The 27,775-nt window shown below is 45.8% G+C and overlaps 1 protein-coding gene across 4 annotated transcripts in view; it reads right to left on the bottom strand.

The window, feature by feature from the left end:
• Positions 1-27,775, bottom strand: part of BRDT (bromodomain testis associated) — a 1,895,586-nt gene that overhangs the window by 1,179,482 nt on the left and 688,329 nt on the right. For all 4 annotated transcript variants that reach the window (XM_085602176.1, XM_085602174.1, XM_085602177.1 and 1 more), the window contains one exon: positions 25,371-25,499. In XM_085602176.1, coding sequence (XP_085458302.1) covers positions 25,371-25,499 — 129 coding nt within the window. The remainder of the gene's footprint in view (positions 1-25,370; positions 25,500-27,775) is intronic.

Below are 27,775 nucleotides of genomic sequence, written 5' to 3'. Positions count from 1 at the left end.
TGCCTTGGGTGACCTCCTTAATGCCAAAAAGTACTTCTACTGTCCCACCACGAGCATTCCTTCAGAATGCAAGTGCCAGCATTTTTTCGACAGGGGCCCCTATGCACAGAACTACTTCTAGTATGTCAGGGTCTGCATTTTGTCATGAGTGCCCTACTTTTTGCCCAAACTTATCTCAAGTAGCTGCATGTTACCGAGGGTGCTGTCAAAATCCCAGAATTATACAGAGTATGTCTCTCCCAGTTTCTTGGTGGGACTGAAACACGTCTATAAGAAGCAGGGACAGTGCTGGAGATCCTGCCCCTGCTGCTCCGAGTGGCTTCTCATTGGCCTCAGAGATGCATCAATGTGCACCCTGGCATTCACATTTAACAGATATACAGTGCTGCCTGAGGCATATACAGTATATCTGCTAAATAAGTGGATTGTGCCTGTGTGGGGGGGAGGGGGGGAGGGAATAGTACACCCCTCAGACATGCACAATCCAGACATCCACCTACAGAGTGCTGTGGTTTTAGACAGCACTCTGTAACTGGATCGTCATCCATCAGCCCCCTCCTGTCATCAGGAGTCTGGAGACCAGCCTGAGAGGACTGACCTGCGCAATGACTATGCACAATGAAACACAAAAGTCATGTTTTTATTAGCATTGTTCTATTAAATAATTAGAAGCTGTGTCAAGAGGCATTATTTGGCACCTCAGAGGAGGGAGGGCTGCCCTCTGAAGCCCCCAACAAGGAGCCACCAATGGGGTGTGGTATAGCAGTGTTAGCTGCAATAGAGGATGATGGTAGTACAAGTTTCAAGGTAGCAGAGTAATGGTGCAAGGGTTGAAGTGCAACTGTGTTGGGGTGGATGCACAGCAGTTCAATGGAATGCTGAGGGGTGGTAGTGTTGAGATGGTATTATTGCAGTAACGAGTATGGTAGACAGAGCTGCGGGTTGTTACCTCACAGTGTGATGTTGGAAAATCAAACCATGGCCCTGGGCAGTGATGATCAGTGGAGAACAACTAGAGGACAGAGCTAGGAACTGTAGTAAAGTAGGTACAGGCAGTTGTGCTGTACTTGGAGGAGGTGTAAATGTGAAAGCAACGGTGTAAAATCTGATGGGATAGTACAAAAAGGGTGCGATGGAGGGAATCGTACAGCAGTACCATAAGGCATTAGAGCAGGGCTGGAGAAGGAGCAATGCTGTGGACAAGGAAAAATGGGGGCGAAATCAGAGCTAGAGTACTTATGGCAGGCTGGTTGGTGGTATAAGGTAGTTATGTAGTAAAATAATGTTGAATGTTGACGCGATAGGCATGCAATAGTTGCACATTGCTGGGAGGTGGTAGTGAAGAATGGTCTTTAAATGATGAAGGGTGAGAGTGATACTGCGTATCTGTAGATTGATGTATAGTGGCAGTGGGACTGCAGTGCTAACCATTTGCAGACTAGTGCTTTAATGGCAGTAACTCAGGATATGGGCACCCCATAGGAGGCCAGGCTGTGCTCTGAAGCCTACGTCCAGGGCCAGTGTTGGACCTGGCCCCCTCTATGCAGGGTCACGCCCACATTTTTGCCCCTCTCTCTACTTTTTGCTGAAATTTGTTGGCCATAGGACTCTATGCACCCTACCACTGCTAACCAGTGCCAAAGTGCTTGTGCTCACTCCGCTAAAATATGGCTAAATTGTTTTATACCTAATTGGCAAAGTCCTTTGTAGAGTGGTATACCAAATACCCAGGGCTTGTAAATTAAATGCTACCAGCGGGCCTGCAGCACGTATTGTACCATCCACTAAAGTACCGCCTTAAAAAATGCCCTAGGCCCACCACTACAGCCTGAATGCGGTTTTAAACTGATATGCCGACTTGGCATTAAATCCCCAGCCAAGCCTTAAACTCCTGTGTTATTACATATAAGTCACACCTAAAATAGGCCCTAGGTATCCCATGGGGCCTATAGGGCATGACAAATTGTACTTAAAAGGTTGGACATGTACTTTTAAGTTTGACATGTCCTGGTAGTGAAAATCCCTAAATGTGGTTTTTTACTTCTGTGAGGCCTACCTCACCCATAGGATAACATTGGAGATTCTTTTATTACATTTAATAAGCTGTAATTTCCATTTGGGAGCAGATAGCTACATCTTGTTTGGTATTTTTGGAATTGTAATGAAAACCCTATTTAATGATAAAATCAGGCTTCTCATTACTATTTTTAAAATGCCACTTTTAGAAAGTTCAATACCTACTACAGGGGTGGGGCCATATTCGTCAGTAGGGCTGGGCCACTGAAAATTCAAAACCACAAAACAATGCCAATACTGACTGTTCATTTATACATACTTGATTTTTTCATGACCACTATTTAATAACAGTGAACAGTTTATTTTTCAATCTTTAATCTGATCACTTTGAAATTCATCAAACACAGAAGCAAAATGCAAACATATAAATAAATACATTAAACCCACCCAACATAATCAAAGACATTAAATACGAATTTACAAAGAATTACAAAACATAAACACATCAGTACTGAATTATGATTGCCCAAGTAGGAGATATTAACTTAACAACAGAAACTTCAATGCATTTTCTACTCTTTGATCAATTGGCGCGACAACAAAACAATGCTCTGCTAACGTAACCAGGAGTTTGTATCAACATTATTCAATCATTTCCATCCTGATTACAGTGCCGTTTTGTAGTGCTGGTTGGTTGCACAGATGTCAATGCTTTTCAAATTTGTGACTATTTTTCTGGGTTCTCCCCAAGATTCATAACTGTGATATAATATAAAGAAAAAACCAAAAACAATATTGCAGCATCGCAATTCATTACGGTGGTCAGACAGGTTGTGTCTCCATTTATTCGGTTACCACAAATATTACCTAAAATTCATATGGCAATTTTGACAATGAGAATTGTAGTTGATCAAGTCACCCATAGAAACTGGGAGGAACTGCTTCCTATGTGTGGATCAGGAAGAATGCATATAGGATCAGATTGTGATCAAGATAACTCTGAATTTATAACAAGATATGTACAGGAAGCAAATTCTTGACCTTGGTCATTTCATGGAGACCTTTAGTGACCGTGTTGAAATACAAGATCCGATACGCCTCTTTTTGGGTTAGTTTCTGGTCTACATCCCATCCCCAAGGGTCAAGATTGATGACTGATAGCACTGTCCATCTCAAATCAGCATACCAATGTTTTTTTTCAATCTAATTATTAACCAGTGGTGCAGCCACCACCTTTCTGCGTATTCTTGACTTGTGCTGCGTAATCCTTTGACACATCTCCTGATTGGTTTTGCCAATATACAGTTGTTCACAAGGGCATCTTACAGCATAAACCACATTCCTAGTTTTGCAATTTGTGAATGCTTTAAGGTTCCATTTGGTCTTTGAATCTTCAATGGTTTGATTGCAGCATGCACACATGCTGCACTTAAATTCTCCTTCCAATGGAACCAAATTCCACAGCTGTTGCAAGTTGTTTTAAATTTATCGTGGTGGTGTATAGACTCAGGCCAATTAACTGCCTACAGTTCATTTCTTCTTTAAAGGGAATAATGGCTTCACAAAGGATTTATCCAATTTTTCAATCAAGTGGATATTCTGTCTGATAATCTTTTTGAATTGACTTAGGACAAAACGTCGAGACGCACACCAAGCATTCTATTCTGAGTTTCCCTTTTTTCTCCAAGAGTCCCTCTCTTGGGGTCCACCAAGATCATTTCAGAGAATTCCGTACCAGTTTCTTCAGATATCCTCTTTCTGTGAGTTTATTCTTAAATATTTTGTCATGGAAAAATTATTGACTTTTCTATGTACAATTACTCCTGACTTTAAGAAATTGCACTTAGGGCAAGTTGTCACAGAAACTCCGTGTTTGACTAATACTGTAATGTAATGCATTATTCAAATCCGTTGGTTTGGAAAACAACATGGCTTGTAGCCGTCCATACTTTTACAACTACAACATCAAAAAATCTAATAGTGGCAGTGCTTAATTTGTGCCGGTGCTTTCCAGTGCTAAGCAGTTGCACTTATTTCACAGGGCTGGGGCTATTGAATTTTTTCTTCCTAGGCATTGGGCAGCTCTGCCAAGTACCACCCATCAGGTTTTAGACTGATGCATTTTAGGGCTGTGTCCGCATCACCACACTAAAATACATTAGTCACGCACTTACATCTACACAAATTGAATGCGCAATGAAGCGCTGCGTCCTGCACACAATTAAATAGGAAAAGTGCTGCTGTACATCACTCAACTTGATTTAGCTGCCTCAGAGCTCTAAGGTAATTAGGGGATTTGAAGTGTGTCTTTGACACATTGTTTTGGAAATGGCCAGCACCGGATATAAAAAAAACAAATCTGCCTTGTTGAAGACCAACCTCACCCTCTGTTCCAAGTGGATCCGGTGCATTCTCACCTGGAGGTGGAGACAGAATCTGCCCTGCACAGACCGGGCCAAGCTCATGTGGATTTGGCGCTGCATTCGGTTTTCCTACACAAGGAGCCCAATCCTGTTGATTGAAGCAGGATGTTTTAATTACAGATTCCTGGCGCAGCCAGCATAAGCCACCAGGAATTGCTACTTCCGCCAAAGAAATTAAAGTAAGTAACATCCGTGACCTTCTTGACATGTGCTGTCTTACTCTGCTTTTGGAGGGTTACTGGGGGCTATGCCAGTCACGGTCACTGACTCCGCAGACTACAGCTACATCAACCATCCCGAGGCAGCAGGCAGGCATTATTTACCCACCACTGTCAGTGACTCCTTGATAAGCCAAAGATAAGGTGGTTGTTAATGTTCCTGCTGGAGAGAGATCAGAGTTTTGTTTAGTGCAAGTTTTAACTCACCAGTAGCAAAGGGGGTTTAACATGCATGCTGCGAGAAATGTGTATGTTGCATACCACAAAACTATATTTTAAGGGAAAAGTTCAGTGGGTTACTACTTCTGTCACAGATATCCTTTGGTCACGTGCAATTCATAAATTACACTCCTAATCCACACAGTGATGAAGCCGCGAAGGGGGTCGTATGTACGGCTTCCATAGATGCAATCACTCGTTCTAAAACAAAAATAGATGGTGAGATTATGGTGGCTGTTATTGCTTCACGCAAAAACAGCGGTGCAGTACCAAAAAGATTTCCATTCAAATACTCCTACCCGTTACGTGTCAATAACATTCCATTTGCTCAGATTCCTGGAGTGGGGATAGAGTAATTCCAAACATGGATCGTAGGTTAGGTTTAATCCTAGCAGCACACAAAGGGATACGTTCTCCACATGCTGGAGTTTCGGTGACTATCTCTTTATTGAAACAACGCTATTGGTGGCCTGGGTTAACAAAGCAGATCAAAGACTGTCTTTAAGTGCGATATCGGTCAACAGAAAAGAGGGTCCACGGTAACACCTCCAACACAGATCTCATTGTTAGACAGCATCAGATTGTCTATTCACATGTGTTTATCTGAACCACCGAGGCCCCTTACAAACTAATGGTAGCAGTGGATTCTTGTTCGAGGTTCCTATGGGTGTGGCCCCAGCGCTCAGCTGATGCTCGAACTGTTATAAAAGATTTGAGGGTCTTCATAGGAACATACGCAATAGGCACATTACATTCTGACAAGGGGCCCACGTTTAGCTCTCGGGCATACAAGGAAGCCATGGGAAGTTTGGGTGTACTCATCTCCGTACCATTCCAAGGGAAATTCGGTTGTGGAGAGAAAAAAACGAGACTTAAAGCAATCTTTAACAGCTAGAGTATTAGAAACGGGTGAAAGCTGGGTGAAACATCTCTATGGAGTCCAGCGGGCTCTTAACAACATGCCAAGAAGCTCTCTAGGGTGGGGGGGGGGGGGGGGGGCGGGGTCTACTCCATATGAGGTCCTATTTGGGACAAAAAGTTGGGTACCTGATCTTGATTGTGAAGGCGAAGTCGTGGATGAAAAACCTTTTGACATCCATGAACGTTTGGCTGTTTTACAGGAACTAGATGAATTAAGTCCACTGACTCATTGTCCGTGAAATTGCTTCCCCACCCTTGCAGCCCCACCATTAAGTGAGGCCTGCCCCTGCACTCTCTAGTGTTGGTGATTGAGGCCCTCCTCCACCCGCAGGATTCCCTGCGCCTCATCCCTGGTGGTCCAGTGGACTTCTATCTCCTTCCTCTCACTGCACTCTTTCACTCGTTTTCACTTGTTCTTCTACCCTCTTATTTCTGACCTTTTCTGCGTCTCTGCTCTTTTCGGCTATATTTCTGCTCATTTCCCCTTTTCCTTTACTCCTTATTTCCTCCCTTTACCTTTCCCCGCCGCTGCTGCCCCCGCCCTAGTGCGACCGGCCCAATCCAGCTCCCCTCCCCCGCTTCCCAGCTGTCCAGCCCTCCTCGACCCCTACTTTATGGCGTCGGCGCGCCAAAGGCAAGCCCGTCTGCGCCCTAACGCAACCCGACCAGCGCCAGGAACCCTGGACCTCCACACCGCTAATGCTACGACCCAGCAGCACTCCACACACTCAACCCAGGCCGCAACAACAACTGCAAGCTAGCTGCACCAGCCAACACCCACAGACCCTTCAGCTGCCACCGCTGCCGGCACACCTGCAGCACCACCAAGACCACGATCCCAGTGCAACCCGCCGGCAAGAACACAACAGAACCGAAGACCCTGCAATGCATTCTGCTCAAGGTCCGATCCCTCCACAAAAACGCCACCGAAATCTGGGACCTCCTTCGACAGCACCACCCCAGACATAGCTTTTTTCACTGAAACCTGGACCAACACCATCTCGGGACCGGATATCGCCATTGCCATTCCCCAAGGTTACCAGGAAGGACCGCCTCACCCGCCCATGAGGAGGAATCGCCATCGTCCACAAATCCACCCTCCGCCTAAGCACACTCCCTGAAGAGCCCACAGACCTGATGGAACACCTTCACTTCAAGATACTGGCCAGCCGTACCTCCACCCTCCGAGGAACCCTCATCTACCAACCCCCCTGGACCCCGCGAACTTTGCCAATTCCATCACGGACATCTCCCCACATGCCATCGCGTCCACCAACTACACCCTACTGGGAGTCCTCAACTTCCAACTTGACAACCAACTGGACCCCAGCACCACATCCCTCCTAGACAACCTCCACAACATTGGACTCCGCCAGATAGTGACAGAACCCACACTCAGCGGGAAACACCCTCGACCCCCCTTTTCACAACACGCAACTCCATCAACTTCAGCCACACCACCAAACTCCCAGGGACTGACCATCGATGAGCCCACTTAACCTTCAGAACACCCACCATCCTCAGACACCAGCACCTGCTACCACATAGAAACTGGACCAGAATCACCGACGACCAGCTAACCTCCTCACTCAGCAACTCCACCCCAACCATCGTGGAAACAGACGACCCCAACACCGCAGCCCGAACCCTGCACAGATGGATCTCCGACAGCACCAACACCATAGCCCCCCTCAAGAAAAACTACACACACGCCAAGAAAGCTGGGTGGTTTACCGCCGAACCTCGAGAGTCCAAACGCACTTGCCTCCGCCTCGAGAAGGCCTGGTGGAACACCAAATCCATAGAAGCCCACAACAACTTCAGAGCCGCCACCAACGCCCACCACCAACTCATCAGAAAAACGAGGAAAAAAGTGATTGAAGACAGAATCTCCACTCATGCACACAACAGCAAAGAACTCTTCAACATCATCAAGGAGTTCGACCAACCAACCAGTGAGTCCACCGACATCCCTTCCTCATAAGACCTCTGCGACAAACTCAGCACCTTTTTCCACCACAAAATCAAGAGCATCGATGACAACCAACACACTGAACCCTCCCCAACCACCCCGACACCCTAAAGCCAGCGATCGACAACTGGACAGCCCTCACCACCGAAGACACACTTAAGACTATTAAGTCAATCCACTCCAGGGCCCCCACGGACCCCTGCTCCCACCACATTTTCAACAGAGCCGCCGATACCATCCCACCCATGCCCCGCCACACCATCAACAGTTCCCTGGAAACCGCCTCTTTCCCCCGACTGAAAGCATGCGGAGATCAACCCCCTCCTGAAGAAACCCCCGGCGGACCCCACCAACATCAAAAACTACAGACCCATCTCCCTGCTCCAGTTCACAGCGAAAATCATCGAGAAAGCCATCAACAGCCACATTCATCAAAGAGCACAACATCCTCGACTCCTCCCAATCCGGCTTCAGAAAAAAACAGTACGGAAACCGCCCTCCTCGCTGCAACAGACTACATCCGCACCCTACTGGACAAAGGAGAAACAGCAGCATTCATTCTCCTCGACCTCTCAGCGGTGTTCGACACAGTCTCTCACCGCACCCTAATACGCAGACTCTACGATGCAGGGATCCAAGACAAAGCCCTCCACTGGATCCGCTCCTTCCTCTCCGGCAGAACGCAGCGGGTCAGACTCTTCCCCTTTACTCTCACACCCTACACCAACCACATGCAGAGTCCCCCAGGGGTCCTCCCTCAGTCCTACGCTCTTCAACTTCTACATGGCTCCGCTCGCCCCCATCGTCAGAATCTATGGACTCAACATTGTGTCATAAGCAGACGACACCCAACTCATCCTCTCCCTATCCAACGAGCCCAACACTGCCAGACACAACTTTCGAGAAGGTAAGGAAGCAGTCACCAAATGGATGAAAAACAGCTGCCTACAACTATAACACCAACAAAACAGAAGTACTCATCATGGGCCCAAACCCCGATGCCTGGAACAACACCTGGTGACCCCCCCGCCCTCGGAAGCCTGACCACCCCCACGGGCCACGCACGCAACCTGGGAATCATCCTGGACTCGGAGCTCAAAATGAACCACCAGATCACCTCCCTCTCGTCCACCGGCTTCCACACCCTTCGCATCCTTCGTAAGACCTTCAAATGGATCACCCTCGAACACAGAAAGACCATCACTCACACCCTGGTCACCAGCAGAATCGACTACGGCAACGCACTCTATGCTGGAATAAACAAAAACCTCACCCGCAAGCTACAGAACATCCAAAACGTCGCCGCAAGACTGGTCCTCAACCTGCCAAGACACTGCCACATCTCCCAGCACCTGCACACACTCCACTGGCTCCCCAGCAAAGCTAGAGTCACCTTCAAGATGCTCACCCAGGCTCACAAGGCCCTCCACGACACCGGACCAGCATACCTGAACAGCCGACTCAAATTCAACGCACCCGAAAGGACCCTACGATCAGCCCAGCTCTCCTACACCATTTGCGCCCCGCACCAGAAAGACCAGATCGGGAGGGCGCTGCTCCTCCTTCCTCGCGGCCAAAGCCTGGAACGACCTTCTGCTCCACCTCATACAGACATCGCTCCCCATCTTCGCAAGAAGCCTCAATATCTGGCTCTTCGATAGACCTCCTCCTTGATGGACTGGAACCTGCAAATTCCCCCAGCGCCTTGAGACCCCAACGGGTGAGTAGTCGCGCTTAACTAACACCTGTATGATTGATTTAAGGACACACCTGAAGCAGACCGCCACTGGGGAGGTCAAATCAGTCACGGCAAGACCTGTCTGGATCCAGAAATTCGGGGATCTGGTCAGAGAGAAAATAGCAGACAAGAAAGAATTTGGGCCATCTTACAGAAAGCCTGTACCGGTCGTAGCCACTGAAGTAACAAGAACTGTACTTCTATCGCTTCTTGCCGGAAAAAAGGAGAAAAGATTTGTCTGAAATGACCTGATCAAGCCACACTATGTGGCTGATACTAAGCAGTAGGCCATGTGGACTCCAAAGTAGCAGATGCCCTCCTCTCGCTACAATTCAGAGAAAGACTCATCACGTTCGAGGAGTCACCTATACGGAATGATGAACTATGTAAATGCTATGGGACTCGTTCCTCTTGAACCAGAAGTTCAACTTCAATATGAAACTCAAGATAACAAACAAATTGCTATTAGACCAAATACAGACGTCTACCTCGACAACAGCAAAGTGCGATTTCAACAAATCCTAATGCAATTCCAACAATTGATCGAACTGCTTCTGGCTACTTCATAAACTTTGACACGTTTTCTTTGGATCCAAGTGAACCTCAAACGACGCCAGTCCAAAAATCACGCAAGCAGCAAGTTAAAGACTTTCTGAACTTTCTTAAAAAAACTTACCTGGTATCACCGTGGGTGAAACTATGGATTACCGGCATGCTTTTCTTTCTTTTCTGGCTAGGCTTAGTAATAGTTTTTAACATGCTTATTAATGGACAATATAGCCGGCAAAGCGCTGCAGCCCAAAATGTGAATTTACATTTGAAACCACAGCAATAATCTCATCAAGAACAAAGAGACTGGTCATTAGTGAACATTACAGCAGTTTCTATACCGGATGGTATAGTTTGGGACAAGGCTGATTTCGACATTCGGCTCAACCGAACCTTTAAAAATTCCACATTTATTCTAAATATCATTAAGTGATAGCATTACCTCAAGTACATTTTCCGATGACTGGGATTTTGAAACTGTTAACATGTTGTCTGATTTAGAAAAACCTGCTGCATTTTTTAATAATGATACATTGGAGAGCCTAGCAGATTATGAATCAATGTATTGTTATCAGCATTATGGTAATCATTTTTTGCATAAATCTACTAATCCTAGAAATTTGTTCACATACCACCAGTGGGAACATTGTCCAACACCGCCAAAAGGCAGTTAAAAAACATTTGCACAAAAGTTTCCTTATTTATCAGGGTTTAATACGTTTGACCCAGCCTCATATTATAAGGTTGCACCAACATCAGGACAGAAAAATATGTTAAACAAACAGACTCACTCTGCATCCTTTATTGCCCAGTTGTCTGAACAAGGTTACGACTTATGGAAGGACAACATAGACTTAAAATCAGTCTGTCTTATCCCTCAACAACTCATGTTTTTGAACGAGACAGTGCAACGGACGTCTTACCTTTGACTAGCCAAGAATAAAGACTTGAACACACCTTGGCTTCCAACACAATCACACACCGAGGGTAAAAGAACATCAAAGGAAGGGATTACAATAGATGATATTATACAATATGACAGATCAGACCTCGATTGGAAGAAATGGTAGATTTGGCCCACAGACAACAATGGTTGTTAGAAACGATTCATGGGTAAAACCGAAGAGTACACAATCCATAGGTCAGATCCACGCTATGTAGAGACAACATCCAGGGGTAGTGACATTCTACAGTGTTGGGAAGTTGTGCCTTGAGTGGCTAAAAACCTCAACACTCACTGAGGTGAAACCACACTTATCCTTACTCTCACAAGATATGGATCTTAGGGATTTTCTACTAGTTCCCAGGAAACCACGTCAGAAACGTTTCATATATGCTGGCATTTATGCTGCATACAATGAAATTTGGAAAATATCCCAACAAGAGGACACAGAGAGAATACGGGGAATAGACCGTATTAACTTAAAGAAATCTCTAGCAGTGGTAGACAATGGGTTAACCTCCAGGATATATTCCTTTGGTAACATTGTATCTTCTGCGATAGACCTACTAGAACAAGATTTGGCCATATTACAACACGGGCAATCTCAATTACGTTTTATCATGTTGTTAAGCTGGCCGCTGCAATATTTGCGTGCAGGCTATGTGCCTTGGCGTTTTATCAACAGTACGTTCCTGTTTTCCGAATACAATCGAACAGATAAACAGATAGAAATGGCACAAAGGGGAGCAGAATATACAATGCTGCGCATCGAAAAACTGGATAGATAACCATTTACAGTGGCAGAATCACCGCACACAGAATGGCTAATACATGGCCACATAACTCTACCAGTCACTACTTTTCAGTTTCAATATTGCCTTGAACAAAAGCAGGCAGGCACATATGAAAAAATGGGTAAGGAAACATTGGGAAATCTTGGGAATTACCATACAGATTTTGATGCCGAAGTGGGGATCAAGGAGTGTTTCTTAGCGGTACAAACTGTAAAAGCGCTTTGAGTGGATCACTCATATGTCAGGATATAATGTTGCACAGGGCTTGTAATGGTTCTGTGACAAACTTGTCCTGTCATCTGAGGGGTCCCCCAGCTGCCGTGATTACTTCAGCATTCAGACTACTTTCGAATGGGAGTTACTTGATTCTGAACAGTCAAGGCTGCATGGAATGCTCCTGGGCATCACCTATCTGGTAACCGTGAGCTCCAGGGTTACTTGTTGTATGCAAGTATTGTTTCCACCGACACGCCATTATGGACTTCACTGAATGTTTCTTTAATACAGTTTGATACTCTAAGCAGAATGAAAACCATGCTTTGACAGAAGTCTGTGCCCTTAACCTCCGCTCGAGAGACAGTTGATCTCCAGATCGCAAGGTCTTCAGCAGAGATGCAGGTGCTTATTCATAAAAACTGCCCTTTCAATTTCATAGAAATGGTAAATCATATCTTTAACATGTCTGATACAACTGGCATTGTCCACCTATTTAAGTTCATAGGTTCTGGACTTCTAACCTTTCAGACAGTACTTGGAGTTATACCAAACTTCATACACTCTGTATTCGGAAGCATCTTTGGAGGACTTCCGCTAATCCAGTTTCTAATACCAGGTATCCTGATTGTCTTCTATCTGCTATGCAATGGATCTCCCAGTCACCAAGGAGATGAAAAAAGCGCTCATGGAGCAGAAATACAGTGACCGAATGGTACAACATCTAGGCACGCCTCACCTAAGAGAACTAAGTGCATCTTGGTTCCTGTCATTTCGACCAGTCTGGATGGACTGCATCTTACCTGTCCTCCGATGCCTGTTTTGCAGGGAAGAATGATTGTTAGACCTTTGTTTAACACTCATCATGTGCGCAACCGGACGTAAATGCTCTACTGGACCCGATAACGGCCCATGTTCTGCAATGTCCTCAGATTATTCCAGGCTTTGGACGGCACACAGGCTGCCCCAGCACCGGCTGTGGACAGCATGGAACATCATCTTTGCTCAATTGACGTACTCTGCGAGGTGTTACAGGGGCCGTTTACTGCGGAAGCGAGCAACAAAAATGTTGAGTCTACCAGCCAGGACACAAACAATTGACTCATTTTGGCTCGTCGTGCTGGAAGAAATTCGCCCTTTAATAACAAGCTCAATTTGGAACTCAGACAAAATTGACATTCCTTTTCATTTATTTGGGCATGAATGGCTTTCTAATGCCTATAGTGGTTCGGACTATAAGAGACACTTTTTAGAGCTGGGGCCTGCAAAATATTTTTCTTTTTACATTTTTAAGTCTTTTAGAAATGTTTACATGGTTTTAAACATTTTTTAGCTAAAGGCATGTTTTTAACACTTTGTGCGTACCAATGTCTAGTTTAGAATGGTAGTACACTTATGGGTTACATATGTCGTCCAGTCGGAAGAGGAGTGGGTGTTATATTACAAATAGGTACCATATATAGGCGCAGGTAACACTGCAACCTTTCACCTATATCCTTCCCTACATTACATACATAACAGTTCATAGGGACTGACCTTTTACCTAGATACGACACTGCATTCAGAACACGGGTTTTTTCCTAGTTCGAAACTCATACATACAGCAGGACGAACATCTCCTGTATAACATCTATGTATAAAGTTCAAGCCCGACGTCATACTTTAGGCCGACACAGTAAAACAGCAAGATAGGACCCCTGGGGAGACCTGTGGGTTTATATACATCATGTCTTGCATAGACAGGCAGAGGAGACCGTGACTTCCCGGCTGACACACTGACCAGAGACGCTGAGGTACCTGCATGCAGATACTCCAGCTCGCAGTGATCTAACATCCCTCGCGGGGTGTCCAACTCGAGACAAGGACGGGTTCCCATATTCTCTCCTTTTCTCAGGTAATGGGGTTGACTAGACCTTAGAGGGACTCTTGGCATAACTCCTACACAGATGCTAGGTACATTTAGATACATCTAGTTAGGGAGGAGTCATAGGAGCACGCACTTATTATCATGTATTCTATGTACTTGTATATATTCATGATTACTGTAAAATGGTAGAACTGTACCAACCCTTTACTTTCGTAGTACTGCTAATCATATATCTCTGCTGTCTAATGGTTGTTACAGCGCATCTATTTTACACTAGAATAACTGTTCAATAAATCCTTATTGAAACGTCCAGACTGTTCTGTGCATCTCTGAGACCGACTAAGTGAGCACGAGTAACTGAGCGAAAAGTAGTACATTGTTTCCACGTTCCTGAGGGATCAGGGTTGTCATGCTCTGAGGTTACCAGAAACTATTCTCTCCCCGATAAGAGGAGATTCTAGTGGCACTGTGAGCTGGCTAATGCAAACAGGTTAACATATCTGGTGGGGGTGCTCAGAACCAGTCTGCCACCAAACCCACAGTTTGTTATACGAACGCGCAGATCCGGTATAGGATATATAGTAAGTACACAACACCCTCATCTGTCCCTGGTGCCTCATCGCAGACAGGAGGCGCTCCGATGTCGGAACAGAGTATGCTCACTGAACACCACATAAGCCCAACCCCAAGCCGCTGGAGGGTGATGGCCCGGGTGGAGTATCCCAGGCAAAAAGGAGGCCCGAGTATGCATTGTGAAGCGACTCACCAGAACGTCTCGTAAGCCTTGGCTGTTCATTCGTGAATTGTGGCAGCGTCACATGTCAGTGATATTGTGGTGCAGGGCCCCTTCAGCATGGGCCCGAACCCCCATAATCAGGGCCCGACCCCCCATGATCAGGGCCTCCATTCCAGAGGCCTTCGCTCCCCCAAGCAGCTGCAGATGCGGGGGGTAAGCCACTCTCAATGAGATGTCAGGGATATACAGGCAGTCTGCTCCCGAGTAGTACAGCCCCCAGAGGGTCTGTCAATGGCCATTCGCCTGCACCAGGTCACCAGGCATGCCGGACTCCCACTCAAGGCCTCACTGGTAGGTTGAGTGTCGTCACCTCGTGTCCCCGGACACCCCAGCCAGAGTCATCAGGAGAAAGATGAAAGAAATCTGAGGGGAGAAAGAGAAGTTTATTTCTTAGCTGAAGACCACAGGGATGTACACAGTTTGGATCCCGCTGACATTATTTTGCCTGGCCTCCCTTGCTGATAGCTGCAGGGCAGAGGGGTGTCTCAGCATGCATGGTGTGCGGCATCAGCTCTACGGTCTGCTCCATTTACCCTCACTTGCCACTGGGGTTAGGCCTCTACCCAACACAGACCGCGGCTGGGCCCCCAAGCTCCTTTGTGGCCCAACAACCATAAGCATCCGATCTCGTCGGGCAGCTATGGCTCAGGGAAGGTGGAGGAAATGGACGGGAGCCCATCAGGCCTCAGTTGGACAGCTGCGAGGGAAGACTCTGCAGCCCCCATTCAGGTTAGCCTGCTAGGTGTCTTGTGCTACTGGAGGCATTGGGGGGGGAGGCGGTTGGGAGGGTACCACACCTCCAGGTTTCATGTGCTGGCCTCTGGGCCCGGCCCCCCCCAAAAAAAACAGTCCCCAGTTGCAGCTGCGTTTGCAGTCCCGGAAGTGCCCTGACATTTGCCAAAGGGGCCTTACACTACTCAGTCCACCCAGGTGCCGCATACGGCCTATCATGGGCAGCAGTCCCGCTGGGCTAGTGACCACTCAGCTCCAATCGGCAGCCCAGGAAAAAAGGGGGCCAAAAGCAGGTGAGGGAGAATATAGCCTTAAGTTTTGTTCTGTGGCAGTGAAAGTGAGTGGAGAGGCTACACAGCCAAACTTCCTCCAGCAATATACGCCTCAGTGGGAGAGGTGGTCAACCAGACTTCATAATGTCGCTCTTCAGGCTTGGGGCAGTTATATATCGCGGTCTCCGGTGTCTGCCGGCCTCATGGTTCCGTGAGTGCTTCTATGTGTGCTGTCAGGGGCCTCTTGCTGCTCAGTCTGACATGGTGTCATTGGATTCTGGCACAGTGAGGTGCCAAGCAAGGCCTGCCTCGAGGTAGACAGCTGCAGATTGCTTTCCCTGTCAGCATGGAGGGTGGCAATTGGAGTCCCAGCGCACCTTATACATGTCCCCCAGTATTTGCCAGGGAGGTGTGCCAAATTTGCAGGATTAGTTTGGATTAACCGGCCCTCCAAAGTGAAGCTTCACAAAAGGTGATCCGTCATCTTGCGCGGTCAAGTCACGTCCTCTTGGTAAGGCCACTCTTGTAGAACCATCAGCAGCTTCCCTGCCACAGGCAGGTAAAAGGAATGAACAATATTGCCAGACTTTAAATTTCAAACAGATATGTAACTTATGTCCTAATATGTCCCCCCCCCCCTCCGCAAACAATGTATTGCAAGGTACATCCTACAAACTCAGAGGAAGGATTTTGCAACACATTGTTTGCCTAATCCTAACAACTAGCAGTGAAGCTATCCTATATTAGAGCTCAGGAGAATGTACATGTTCTGACTTTTTTATGAAATAGAAATAGTTGAGGCTTTACAGAGTTGAGGAGTGTGAATTAGAATTAAGGAGGTCAAAGTATGTTTTGGAATCGAATTCTATGACATACACAGAACTAAACAATGATGAGGAACTATTTGTACAACAGTACATGGCAGTTTTTTGTGAATTAAAAAGATCAAATAATATGAATAAGTATGAAGTCAGTGCCCAGTAGGGCAGATATCCAACAGACTACTAATTGAACTGTTTTCAAATACAATACATTGAAGCATATGACCATCCAGAGAAAGGCTGAAACAAATGTAAAATACAAGGTAATGGACAAGTTACTATAATACACCAGTTTGAAAGAAAACTTGCATTTTGCATTATGGACAATTTTGTCTGAAGTTCAAAAGGCAAAACGAATTAACAATAGACAATGAAGCACAGCCATGTGAGGCAAACGTGTACCTTGACATGTCAAACAAGCTCCATCATTATGTGAGTTCATGTATTTTACATGTATATCGCAAATCTCTCCAAAAGGAGTAAAAAAAAAAAAAAAAAAAGAACTGTAAATGAGTGATTGAAGGAGTATTCGGGTTTTGAGAGCGGAGGGGGGCTGCAAATTTATCATGATGTAGAATTCTTTGGAGGCATGCTTTCACCTCTATACTAAATTGAAGCAAAATTTGGGTAGTCTTGATGGAAACAGTGATGTCGTTTTGGATTCTGAGTTCTTAAAAGAGAAAAGTTGGTTACCTTGACTTTTACATCTCACCTACAAGACAGTGCATAGCTGTCTGCTGTGAGACCTATGGTTAGCTTACAGTGGGGTTAGAGCCCAACAATTGCTTAGCATTAGTTGGCTTTACTGTCACTTGCTTACTTCTTTTCCATTAGAATCTGCAGGCTTTCCTTTCTATTCTTGTGTTTGTTCCACCCCCGGAGCATGGAAGCATTACTGTATTTAGATTGCTCTCTTTTTCAGACACCAAGATCTTCTTTTTGTTTAAGTACTCCATGGCAGTGCCTGTGTTTTCCAGCAGTCTTCCTAGTATGTTTCTCTTCCCTTCTCCATGCGGCTCTCTCTCGCCTGTGTGGTTCTCTTTAAAGCTTTGTGAGATGTACTTGTACTCATGTGCCTGCGTTATTTTCTTGCCCAAGTGCTATTCCCCCTTCTCAACTCCATGTTACTCTTTCCCAATTTGCTTTTCTCCACTGACGTCTGCGCTCCACAGTGGTCTCTCTCTCTCACCCAATGCTCCCCTGCGTCCACCATGTTGCTCCAACCACCCGCTCCATGTTGGCTCTGGTCCTCTGTGCTGCTTCACGCCCCATCGGCTTCACGTGTGGCTTCCGCATCCCCCCTTCCATGTTGCTTCCCCCTACACCGGCTTTTACCCTATGTTTCTTCGTGCCATCCCTCTTCCATGTTGCTTCTCTCTTCTCACCCAAAAGCTTTAAAAAAACAACATTGCTTTTGTGCTTTTTTGGCCAAGCAGAGATGAATTGGTAAGTAAGATAAAAAGAGAAGTTATGTCAAAATAATGTGATAGGCTCTTTTTCTTTTTTAGCCATGCTGACCGGCATTGTGGATGCAGTATGGTAATTGTGGCTAAAAGAACTTGGCAAAACAAGTAGATCCCAAAGGTGAGACCTTATTGGTTTTGTCAATACTTGCTTGTTTGCATTTCTACATCTCAAGTCTGATTGTGTCCTGACTTCATAGTGCAGAGAGCCACCAAAAGAAATTAGCTTATCACACACACAGACAGGGGATTGTTTGTGATGACTTTGCAGAAGATGCAGGCTTGCAAGAAAACTAGTGGGGGTGACATGGTCCTATTTATTCAGGTCCTCGATAAAGAGCTGCGGTATGTACTATGTCTTTGAGTGGAGGCAGGTGCGGAGTCTGCGACACCAAGGAGTAGGGACTGTTTGAACATTATGCTGAGTGGGTTACTTAGTAGATCTCCGTGAATGTTGGTTGAAGTATATACACTACAAACATTACTGTGGGACGGTTATATTGTGCAATATGGATAAGTTACTTACCTGCAATCCTAGTTCTCTTCCAGGGGTATCCTCATCAAAGTCATAAGCACTGAATATTCCCTCCCATGTGCGGGGACCCTGGAAATAATAAAAAATTATATATGAAAAACATATATACACAGCTCTGTATATGTATAAACACATTATTTTTTCCAAACCAATGCAGCCCCCATAGTAGGCTAGACAATGTAATAATAATGAATGTAAACATTCCCAGATAGATATAAATATCTAAATAGACACCATAGGTATACAAATGCACCTAAAAACATGAGAAAGAAAAACAAACACTGTGCCAAACGCAGATAAAAAAACATTTTTAGCCTACAGGCTGCATTGTAATACAATACCATAGAGACTGAAAAGCCTTGTACAGATAAAAACTAGCACCGTGCCTTTAAGGAAGCTCTGATCCCAAGATCCCATCATGCCTCAGGGGTGACAGTTGGGTCAGTTGTTCTTTGCGGGACTCGTAGGTCTAGACACAAAGATATACTACTTTCAGATTTAAGAATAGAATCCTCTCATTTGCCTGGGGAGGCGGTTGGGTTGCTTATGACTTTGATGAGGATACCCCTGGAAGAGAACTAGGATTACAGGTAAGTAACTTATCCTTCTCTTCCAGGCGATCCTCATCAATAGTCATAAGCACTGAATAGAAGAGCGAGCCCACCTTCCACCTGCAGGCAAATGAGAACTGTACTGAAATGAAAAAACAACCGAGATAGTCAGTTGTTGAATAGGTTCCTCAAGGAGGCTTGCCCTACTTGAGTGTCCGCTCTGGTGTCCGAGTCCAGACAATAATGTCTCGTGAATGTATGGACAGATCTCCAAATAGCTGCTTTACAGATCTCAGAGAGTGGGACATTATTGAGAAACGCAGCAGTAGCCGCTTTTCCTCTTGTGGAATGTGCCTTAGGTAGAGGCCACAACGGTTTTTGAGCTAGTTGGTAAGCCAATTTAATGCTTGACACAATCCATCTGGCACTAGAGCGTTTAGATGCTGCAAAACCTGTACGGACAGCACCATAGTTTACAAACAGTTGGTCAGACTTTTATAGTCCTAGATTTATCCAGGTAGAATTTGAGAACTCGCTTAAGATCCAAAGAATGTAACGCCCTCTCAGCTGGCGAGGAGGGGTTGGGAAAGAAAGTTGGTAGCGAGATAGTCTGATTTACATGAAAATCGGACACCACTTTAGGTAAAAAAGATGGATGAGTCCTCATAACCACTCTATTAAGGTGAAAAACCGTGTAGGGTTCTTTTGAGCAAAGGGCTTGTATTTCACTCACCCTATGTGCTGAGGTAATAGCTACCAAGAAGGCTGCTTTCGACGTAAGGTGCTGTAATATAGCCTTATGTATGGGTTCGAAAGGTGGACTCCTAAGCTTTGAAAGAACCAGGTTCAGGTCCCAAGGAGGCGAGGGAGGCCTTATTTGTGGGGTAAACCTTTTTGAGGCCCTGCAAAAGTCCTTCACCACTTGTAGTTTAAAGAATGAATGCTGAGAGGGAGAGCGCCTTAAGAAGCCGTAATGGCCGCCAGGTGCACTTTGATGGAGGAAAATTTCAATCCCGCCTTGGCTAAGTGAAGTAGATAAGGTAGAATCACTTCCTCTTAACCTTTTGTAGGGTTATATTGATTTTGAATACACCATATGTAAAATCTCTTACACTTACAGAAGTATGAGTTGCTTGTAGAAGGTCTCCTAGCTTCCTTCAATATGGTCATACATTCCTGAGGAAGGTCTATATGGCCATACTGAAGGACTTCAGGAGCCATGCTGTTAAGCTCAGTGAGGGAAGGTTGGGATGGTAAATCCTACCCTGCATCTTGGTTAGCAAGTCCGGCCTGCACAGCAGACGCCTGTGCGGACGGATCGATAGATGAAGGAGATCAGGGTATCACCACTGCCTCGGCCAGTCCGGTGCTATTGAGATCATCTTGGTGCCTGAGTGTTGCAGCTTGGTCACCACTTTCGGGATTAGCGGAAGAGGAGGAAAGGCGTACACAAATGTCATTGACCAGTCGATCAAAAGGGTATTCCACATTGACCCTGGTCGATAGTAACTTGAGGCGAAGCCTCGGCATTTTGCATTGCTTTCGTCCGCGAAGAGATCTATTTGCGGACGGCCCCACTCCTCGAAAATGTCCTCTAGCACCCCGTTGTTGAGGACCCAGTCCTCTGGATCTTGAAAATGCCGACTGAGCGAGTCCGCTTGAACATTGAGCTCGCCTTGCAGGTGTACCGCCGTTATGGAAATGTTCCTTGCCAGGATCCAGTGCCATAGGGATTGAGCCTCCAGCGAGAGAGTCCTGGAACGAGTACCTCCCTGCTTGTTTAGGTAGTACATCGTGGTGGTGTTGTCATTGTGTACTAAAATGGAACTCGTTCTGATTGAGGGCAGAAAAGCTTTGAGGGCGAGATGGACTGCCCTGAGCTCTAGCATGTTGATAAAATATAGCTGCTCGCTGCTGGACCAAAGCCCTTGGGTCTGCAGAGTCCCCAGATGCGCGCCCCACCCTTGGAGCGATGCGTCGGTGATCAATGTTTGCGATGGGGGTTCTTGATGAAAAGGAATTCCAACCCGTAGATTGATCGGACTCATCCACCACCTGATCGACTGCCTGGCTGTTGTTGAAAGTCACACCTTGTCCTCCCAAAGAGAAGTCTTTTGGTCCCATTTGTCCTCTAGATCCTGTTGGAGAGGACGCATTCTTAACCTGGCGTTGAGCACTAGGAACATGCAAGATGCCATGGCCCCTAGCAGGTATGATATCTGTCGCGCTGTAGACAGATTGTCGACCATGATACGTTTACCTTTTTGAGCGAGGGATAACTCTCTCCTCCGAAGGAAACACTTTTCCTACTTCGGAATCTATAAGTGCTCCTAGGTAGTGTATCCTTTGCGTTGGTTTCAGGGTGGATTTTTTGTAATTCACCCGGAGCCCCAATCGGTGACACAGATTTAGGCAGCGTGTCAGCTGTGAGCTTACACTCTAGGGTGATGGACCTTTTAGTAACCAATCGTCTAGACAGGGATAGACGAAGACTCCTGCGCGCCTCAGGGCAGCAGCTACCACCGCCATGAACTTTGTGAACACTCGAGGTGCTGATTTCAGGCCAAATGGTAGAACCTTGAACTGGTAGTGGGAGGTTCCAACCACAAATCTCAGGTATCTCCAATGACGTTGGCAGATGGGTATATGAAAGTACGCATCTTGTAGGTCCAGCGAACACAGCCAATCGCCTCGACGGAGATGTGGATATATTTGGTGGAGTGCTAACATGCGAAACTTCTCTTTTTTTGATATGTTTGTTGAGTGTTCGTAAATCCAAGATGGGTCTGAACTCTGTTTTTGGACCTCTTTTCTGTATCAGAAAATACCTGGAGTAGACTCCTCTCCCTCTCTGTGCTCTCGGAACCCTTTCTATGGCCCATTTGAGGAGAAGGGTAGCCACCTCCTCCCGTAGCATCTTGAGCTGATGATTCGAATGCACTGGGTGGATTGAGGGAGGAAGACTCCGGAAACGAAGAGAGTATCCATGTCGCAGTGTAGTTAGAACCCACTTGTCTCTGGTGATGTTTTGCCACTCTTGAAGATGTTGTGAAATACTTTCTCCCACTGGAGCGGTGGACGGGAGGAAGCGATCGCTCATTGTTTGCCTTGAGCTTTGTTACCGCGGTTGGATCGGCGGTTATTGCCTCGTACTCTTGATGATCGACGAGACTGGAATTGCTGCTTTTTCTGCCCTTGCTGGTCTTGGTTCTTTTGCCAGTGAGGGGTTTGAACCCTCTGTTGGAAGGTACGCCTGTCAGATCCCTTACAACGGCGGAACTGCTTCCTCTTCTCCAGACCCACAGCATTCATGGTTTCAAGCTCTGATTTCATTCGAGCCATCTCGTCGTCGGTGTGTGAGCCAAAAAGAGAAGTTCCAGAAAAAAGTAGGTTGAGAATCCTAGCTTGAGCCTCAGGTTTAAGAGCCGTTAACCTCAGCCAAGAGGACCTTATGGCCGAAATGCCATGGGCGTAGGAGTGAGCTGCCAGAGTAGCTCCGTCTGCTACCGCACTTATAACTTGATTGGAAACCAAGCTGCCCTCCTGCAGGATCTCCTTAAAATCCTTCCTATCCTCCTGAGGAAGTCTGTCTGTGAATCTTTGGAGAGAATCCCAAAGTGCTCTGTCGCAGCGGCCTAAGAGCGCTGAGGCACTAGCAACCTTTAAGTTGGAAGCGGCCGATCCGCATACTCTTCTACCCCAAGAATCTTGCGTCTTGCTCTCCTTGTCTGGAGGGACTGTAGACGACAACGCCACTGAGTGTGTTTTTCTAGCGGCCGCCGTGATTACAGAATCAGGACGAGGATCAGCTTTGAGAAACAGAGGATCCTCTGGAGCAGGACGATATTTTTTAAGGATTCTTGCCCGAGCCGACTTGATGGTAGCCGGCGATAGGAAAACGTCCATCACTGGTTTTAGCAACCCAGGAACCAGAGGCAACAGTGGACGAGCTGCCGTCCTTTCATGAAGGGTCTCAAAGATGACTGAGGAAGTGGTTTCCTGAACAAGCATAGGAATGTTCAACTTGGCCGCTCCCCTGCACAAAACCTCTTGAAATGTGCTAATGTCATCCACTGGAGAAACTCGAGATGGTGGCGTATCGGACAGTGAGGGGGGAGTAACTTCTCTTGGAGGAACGACTGGATGAAGAAGATGTAGGAGACCTACACCTTCGTTTCTCAGATCGCACCACCTCTCTTCTGCGAGAAGTGGATCTCGATCTTCTCCTGGACGAACGTGAACGAGAGCGTCGCCCATAATCTTTCCCGAGAATGAGAACTTGCTGGTCTCCTTGGTTGGGCAAGGTTCTTCAATATAGCCAAGGAAATGCTCACTGCATGTGCCATAGAAGGTATACGTGGTGGTATGGACTCCGGTAGAAATCTGGGGGGACATTGTCCCGGAAGACTTCCCTCTTCCTGCCTTTGGATTGTCGGAGACGCTCCCGATTTGAGTTTCTGCTGGTCGAGGATGCTCTACTGGGAAAAGAGGATCTGAAGAAGAATTCACCACTTCTGGGGATCTGGATCTTGAAGGAGACAGAGGAGATCCTGATCCTGCGGAAGCTGATGGAGAAATGGAAATAGGTGGAGACCTAGATGCTGAACCACGCTCCAATGCCACATCAGGAGGAGATCGTTGTCTTGACGTCTCTATGCGGAGACCTCCGTCTCGACGCTGACCTGGACATCGATCTAAGTCCTGACGTCTCCTGAAGCCCCACAGCGGAGGACTGTTTCGACGGCGATAAGCCTATTGCTGGAGATCTGGACTTCGACGCCAACTGGATAAACGGCAATGAGTCGTGCCTCGACGTCGAGAGCCTTGTCGTCGACGGAGGGCTTATCCTGGACGGAGGCCTAGAACCCAACGGGGAACTTCGCCTCGACGTCTGTATCCTCACCGTGGATGTCTGTTTTGGCGTCATGGATACTTTTGTCGATGGAGGCGCCTGCCTCGACGTCGATCCCAACGGAGGCGTCTGCCTCGACGGCAATCCCTGCTTCGACGACGATCTTCGCCTCAACGTCGCTAATGTCTTAGACGGCGATCGCCTGTGCCTTTCTTTCAACGACGATCTTCGCCTCAACGTCGCTGCTGACTTCCACGGCGACCGTCTGTGCCTTTCCCTCGACGTCTACTTCCGCCTAGATGTCGACTTCGACGCCGAACGGTGATACTTCTCCTTTGACGCCGATCGATGCTTTCTCGACGGCGATGCTTTTGACGATCAACGTCTGCGTTTCACTGCCGGATCTTGCTTCGACGCCGACTTTCTTTTGGAAGCGTGACTCTCCCTTGTCTCCTCACCTCTCAACGATCCCGCCGCTGGAGTCTTCGACGCCGAGCCCGACGCCGATGGGGAACAAACTGGGATCAACTGCTTCGACGTCGACCGCATCTCAGAAAGGCCATAAAGCCTAATCCTCGCCCTTTCTTTCAAAGTCCTCTTTGAAAGGTGTTTGCAATGACGACAGGAAGCAGAAGAATGTGTGTCAGGTAGACAAATGATACACACATCATGTGTATCCGAAGTAGCCTTCTTTTTACCACAGGATGGACAGGCTACGAACAAGGAAGGCATTTTTGACAGAAAAAAGTTAAAAATCTGTCAGGAAAGTCAGTAAATGCTTCACCAATTAGGAGAATACTTTGAATAAAGCAAAAAAAAAAATCACCAAAAATTGGTAAGTTCTTGACTAGAAAGTCAAAAAAGAAGAGAAATGAATTCCAGGGTCCTGACTGAAGGAGCCGGAAAGAACAACTGACCCAACTGGCACCTCTGAGGCATGATGGGATCTTGGGATCAGAGCTGCCTTAAAGGCACGGGGCCAGTTTTTATCTGTACAAGGCTTTTCAGTCTCTATGGTATTGTATTACAATGCAGCCTAACAATGTTTTTATCTGTGTTTGGCACAGTGTTTGTTTCTCTTTCTCATGAGGTTTGTGTCATTAAAAAAAAAAAAAAAAAAAAAAAAAGTTTAGGTGCATTTGTATACCTATGGTGTCTATTTAGATATTTATATCTATCTGGGAATGATTACATTCATTATTATTACATTGTCTAGCCTACTATGGGGGATGCATTGGTTTGGAAAAAATAATATATGTGTTTATACATATACAGAGCTGTATATATATATGTGTTTTTCATATATAATTTTTATTATTTCCGGGGCCCCCCCACATGGGTGGGAATATTCAGTGCTTATGACTATTGATGAGGATCCCCTGGAAGAGAACTACAAATCTGCACTATTCAAAAGTCCACCTGTTCAACATGTAACATTTCTAGAATTCAATATACAACCAACTGAATTAACTCACCTGTAGCTTTCGTGCCATAAACACTATGTTCTGGTCCGCTGAATTGTATTTGTAGCAATTCATGAACATTAATCGCATGTCAGCAGCGAATTCTTGTGAATCTTGGTATTTCCCGTTCTCCATTTTTTTCTACAGGATAAAAACTCATTAGCATAGCTAATAAAATAGAATTTGTGAAGTACTTACACTATACTCTGAACTAGAGAAAACATTGCAATGATTCCAAAAGAGCATGAATCCCACTTCTGCTGTATTTAGACTAATATTCAAACTATTGGAATATACATTCAAACCCTCGCTCTGAATGAGATAAAACTACTGAGTAAATGCAGCTCAACTAAACATTACTGCAATCGCCAATGCACCATAAAAAGATAATCAAAATAATCCTATAATGGTCTTCGAACCAATCTCCCAACAAACAGCAAGACTGACATAATACAAAGTTGTAACTGTAAAACTGGCACCATTCATTTAGCCACTGGGCAACCTGGCTGGCGCTATAGAAAAAGCCATGACTAAAGAAGATAAACACAATTGGTTCACATTAACCTGGGTGCTCTACTAACATTACCAATGATGTACTTACGAAAATACTTGGAAGTTCAATGCCATTTTGCAAGATCCCAATGTAACCTTTTGGAAAAAGATTTGAAATCCTATTTTGAGATTAGTTCTTTGAATTTATTTAACAAGGTGTTTTACAGAGCACTGGCTTTTCTCTGTAAAAGCTGATGGTGATGCATCCAGTCAAAGGTGGACGTCTTAGTATCATGCCAGGAGGAGAGAGGAACTTTTATCGTTGAATCACGGATTTCAAAGCAGTCAGAATGTTTTAACTGCAGTGGCCAAGTCTACAGGTACTGACATGTTAGAAGGAACATGCTTCCTTCAAATGGCCTTGAGGGCTTTCTAGAAGGCTGGCAGCCCGCAGTAGCACCTCAACAGTGGACCCAAGGTATAAAAGCTGACCAAAATCCAAGTACTATCATTTGCAATTACTGAATAATTGTGACCATTAGTATCGGTGTTGCCCTGAATGTTCTTCAATGAGGTAGGTGGTAGCTTACAAATAAAGTGCAGTAGCTGAAACTTAGACGGGCATTAGCATATGCATAGAATTTTAACTAGCCTAATCAAGTACTATCTACCATTATAAGCCCGATTTGTAAACATCATGAAGCTGTTTGATCCCCCATCCTGGTGGAGAAACGGTGGGTTCAAGATCCCTCAATGTTATTGCGCAAATTAACTTCCCTGTTCTCTCTCTCATATTTTTTTGTGGTTTCTGCAGCAATGGCTATAATCACATCACTATGAGGCTTGTGTGATGATGCAACACTGGGATCACAATGGGGCCAGAAACACAGCATGGGGTTTACCACATCCAAAGCTCTTCACTCTAGAAAGGATACCTGTCAAATCATGTGGACGCAGGTAATAATTTAGCAGGATGTCAAATTTTAGACCAGGCTTAAGTAGAACAGCATACAATGAGTCATTTTTGTTTACATGCATTTACTCCAAAAAATGTGATTCAGAGTCGGTCTCTGTTTTGGATAAAGATGGGCGCCTAGAGTCAACCAGTCCATCCAGACATGCTAAGAGGGTGTTATGTTTACAAAGAAGCTGAGAAAACTGAGAAAAGATACCCGCTCAAACACATTTAAGTGCAAGTCAAATTACTTGGTAAAAAGATGTAAGCTGAATTGTACCTAGCATCTTATATTGAACATATGGTAATGCAAGTTTATAAGTATATGCAGGCACAGTACCTTAACAGTGAAAGAGACTGCCCTAAATATTCATTTAATATTGTTTTTATGGCACAAAGTCTGAGTAAGGGTTATGGTTTGTGACATTCCTAAGAATACAGCTTGTCTGATAAAAAATGTGTCTAAGTTACATGAAAATGTTTCAAAGCAGCAGCTTTCAATGGTCCTTTGAAAGCGAAATAGGACAATGGCCTGGGAAAGTGGCATGGGATAAGAGTTCAGGTAATATGGAAAGACCTGGAAGAAAAACTACATGATACTAACGAGTAGCTGTCGAACCTGAATGGGAGCGATGGATCAAGAGCTCTGGTGGTGAGGAAATTGGTTCACCTAGTGCGGAAGGGTATAATGGAGAAGGGACTGTATGGGGGTGAGTGGGAGACCGCTACAGGCAACCTGCAGTTTATCTTACATTACCCCATTACGCAGACTGCAGGAGAACCAAAAGAAGAACCGAAGGTAAGCCTGCAGTCAGGAATTTTGCCAGCCTAAAGCAGAAAGAATATTCCACCAAAAAAAGGGGCAGCCTGCATCATCTTTTAAAAATAAAGATGCAAAATCTCTTCACATAAAAACTGCTCAAAAGTTGATACCTTTCACTTGGCTGACAGTCAAGTGTTATAGTGGCAA

Source organism: Triturus cristatus, chromosome 4_2 (genome assembly GCF_964204655.1).
Source record: "Triturus cristatus chromosome 4_2, aTriCri1.1, whole genome shotgun sequence".
NCBI lineage: Eukaryota > Metazoa > Chordata > Amphibia > Caudata > Salamandridae > Triturus > Triturus cristatus.
Note: the sequence above shows the minus strand (reverse complement) of the source record. Positions and strands in the feature narration are given on the sequence as shown.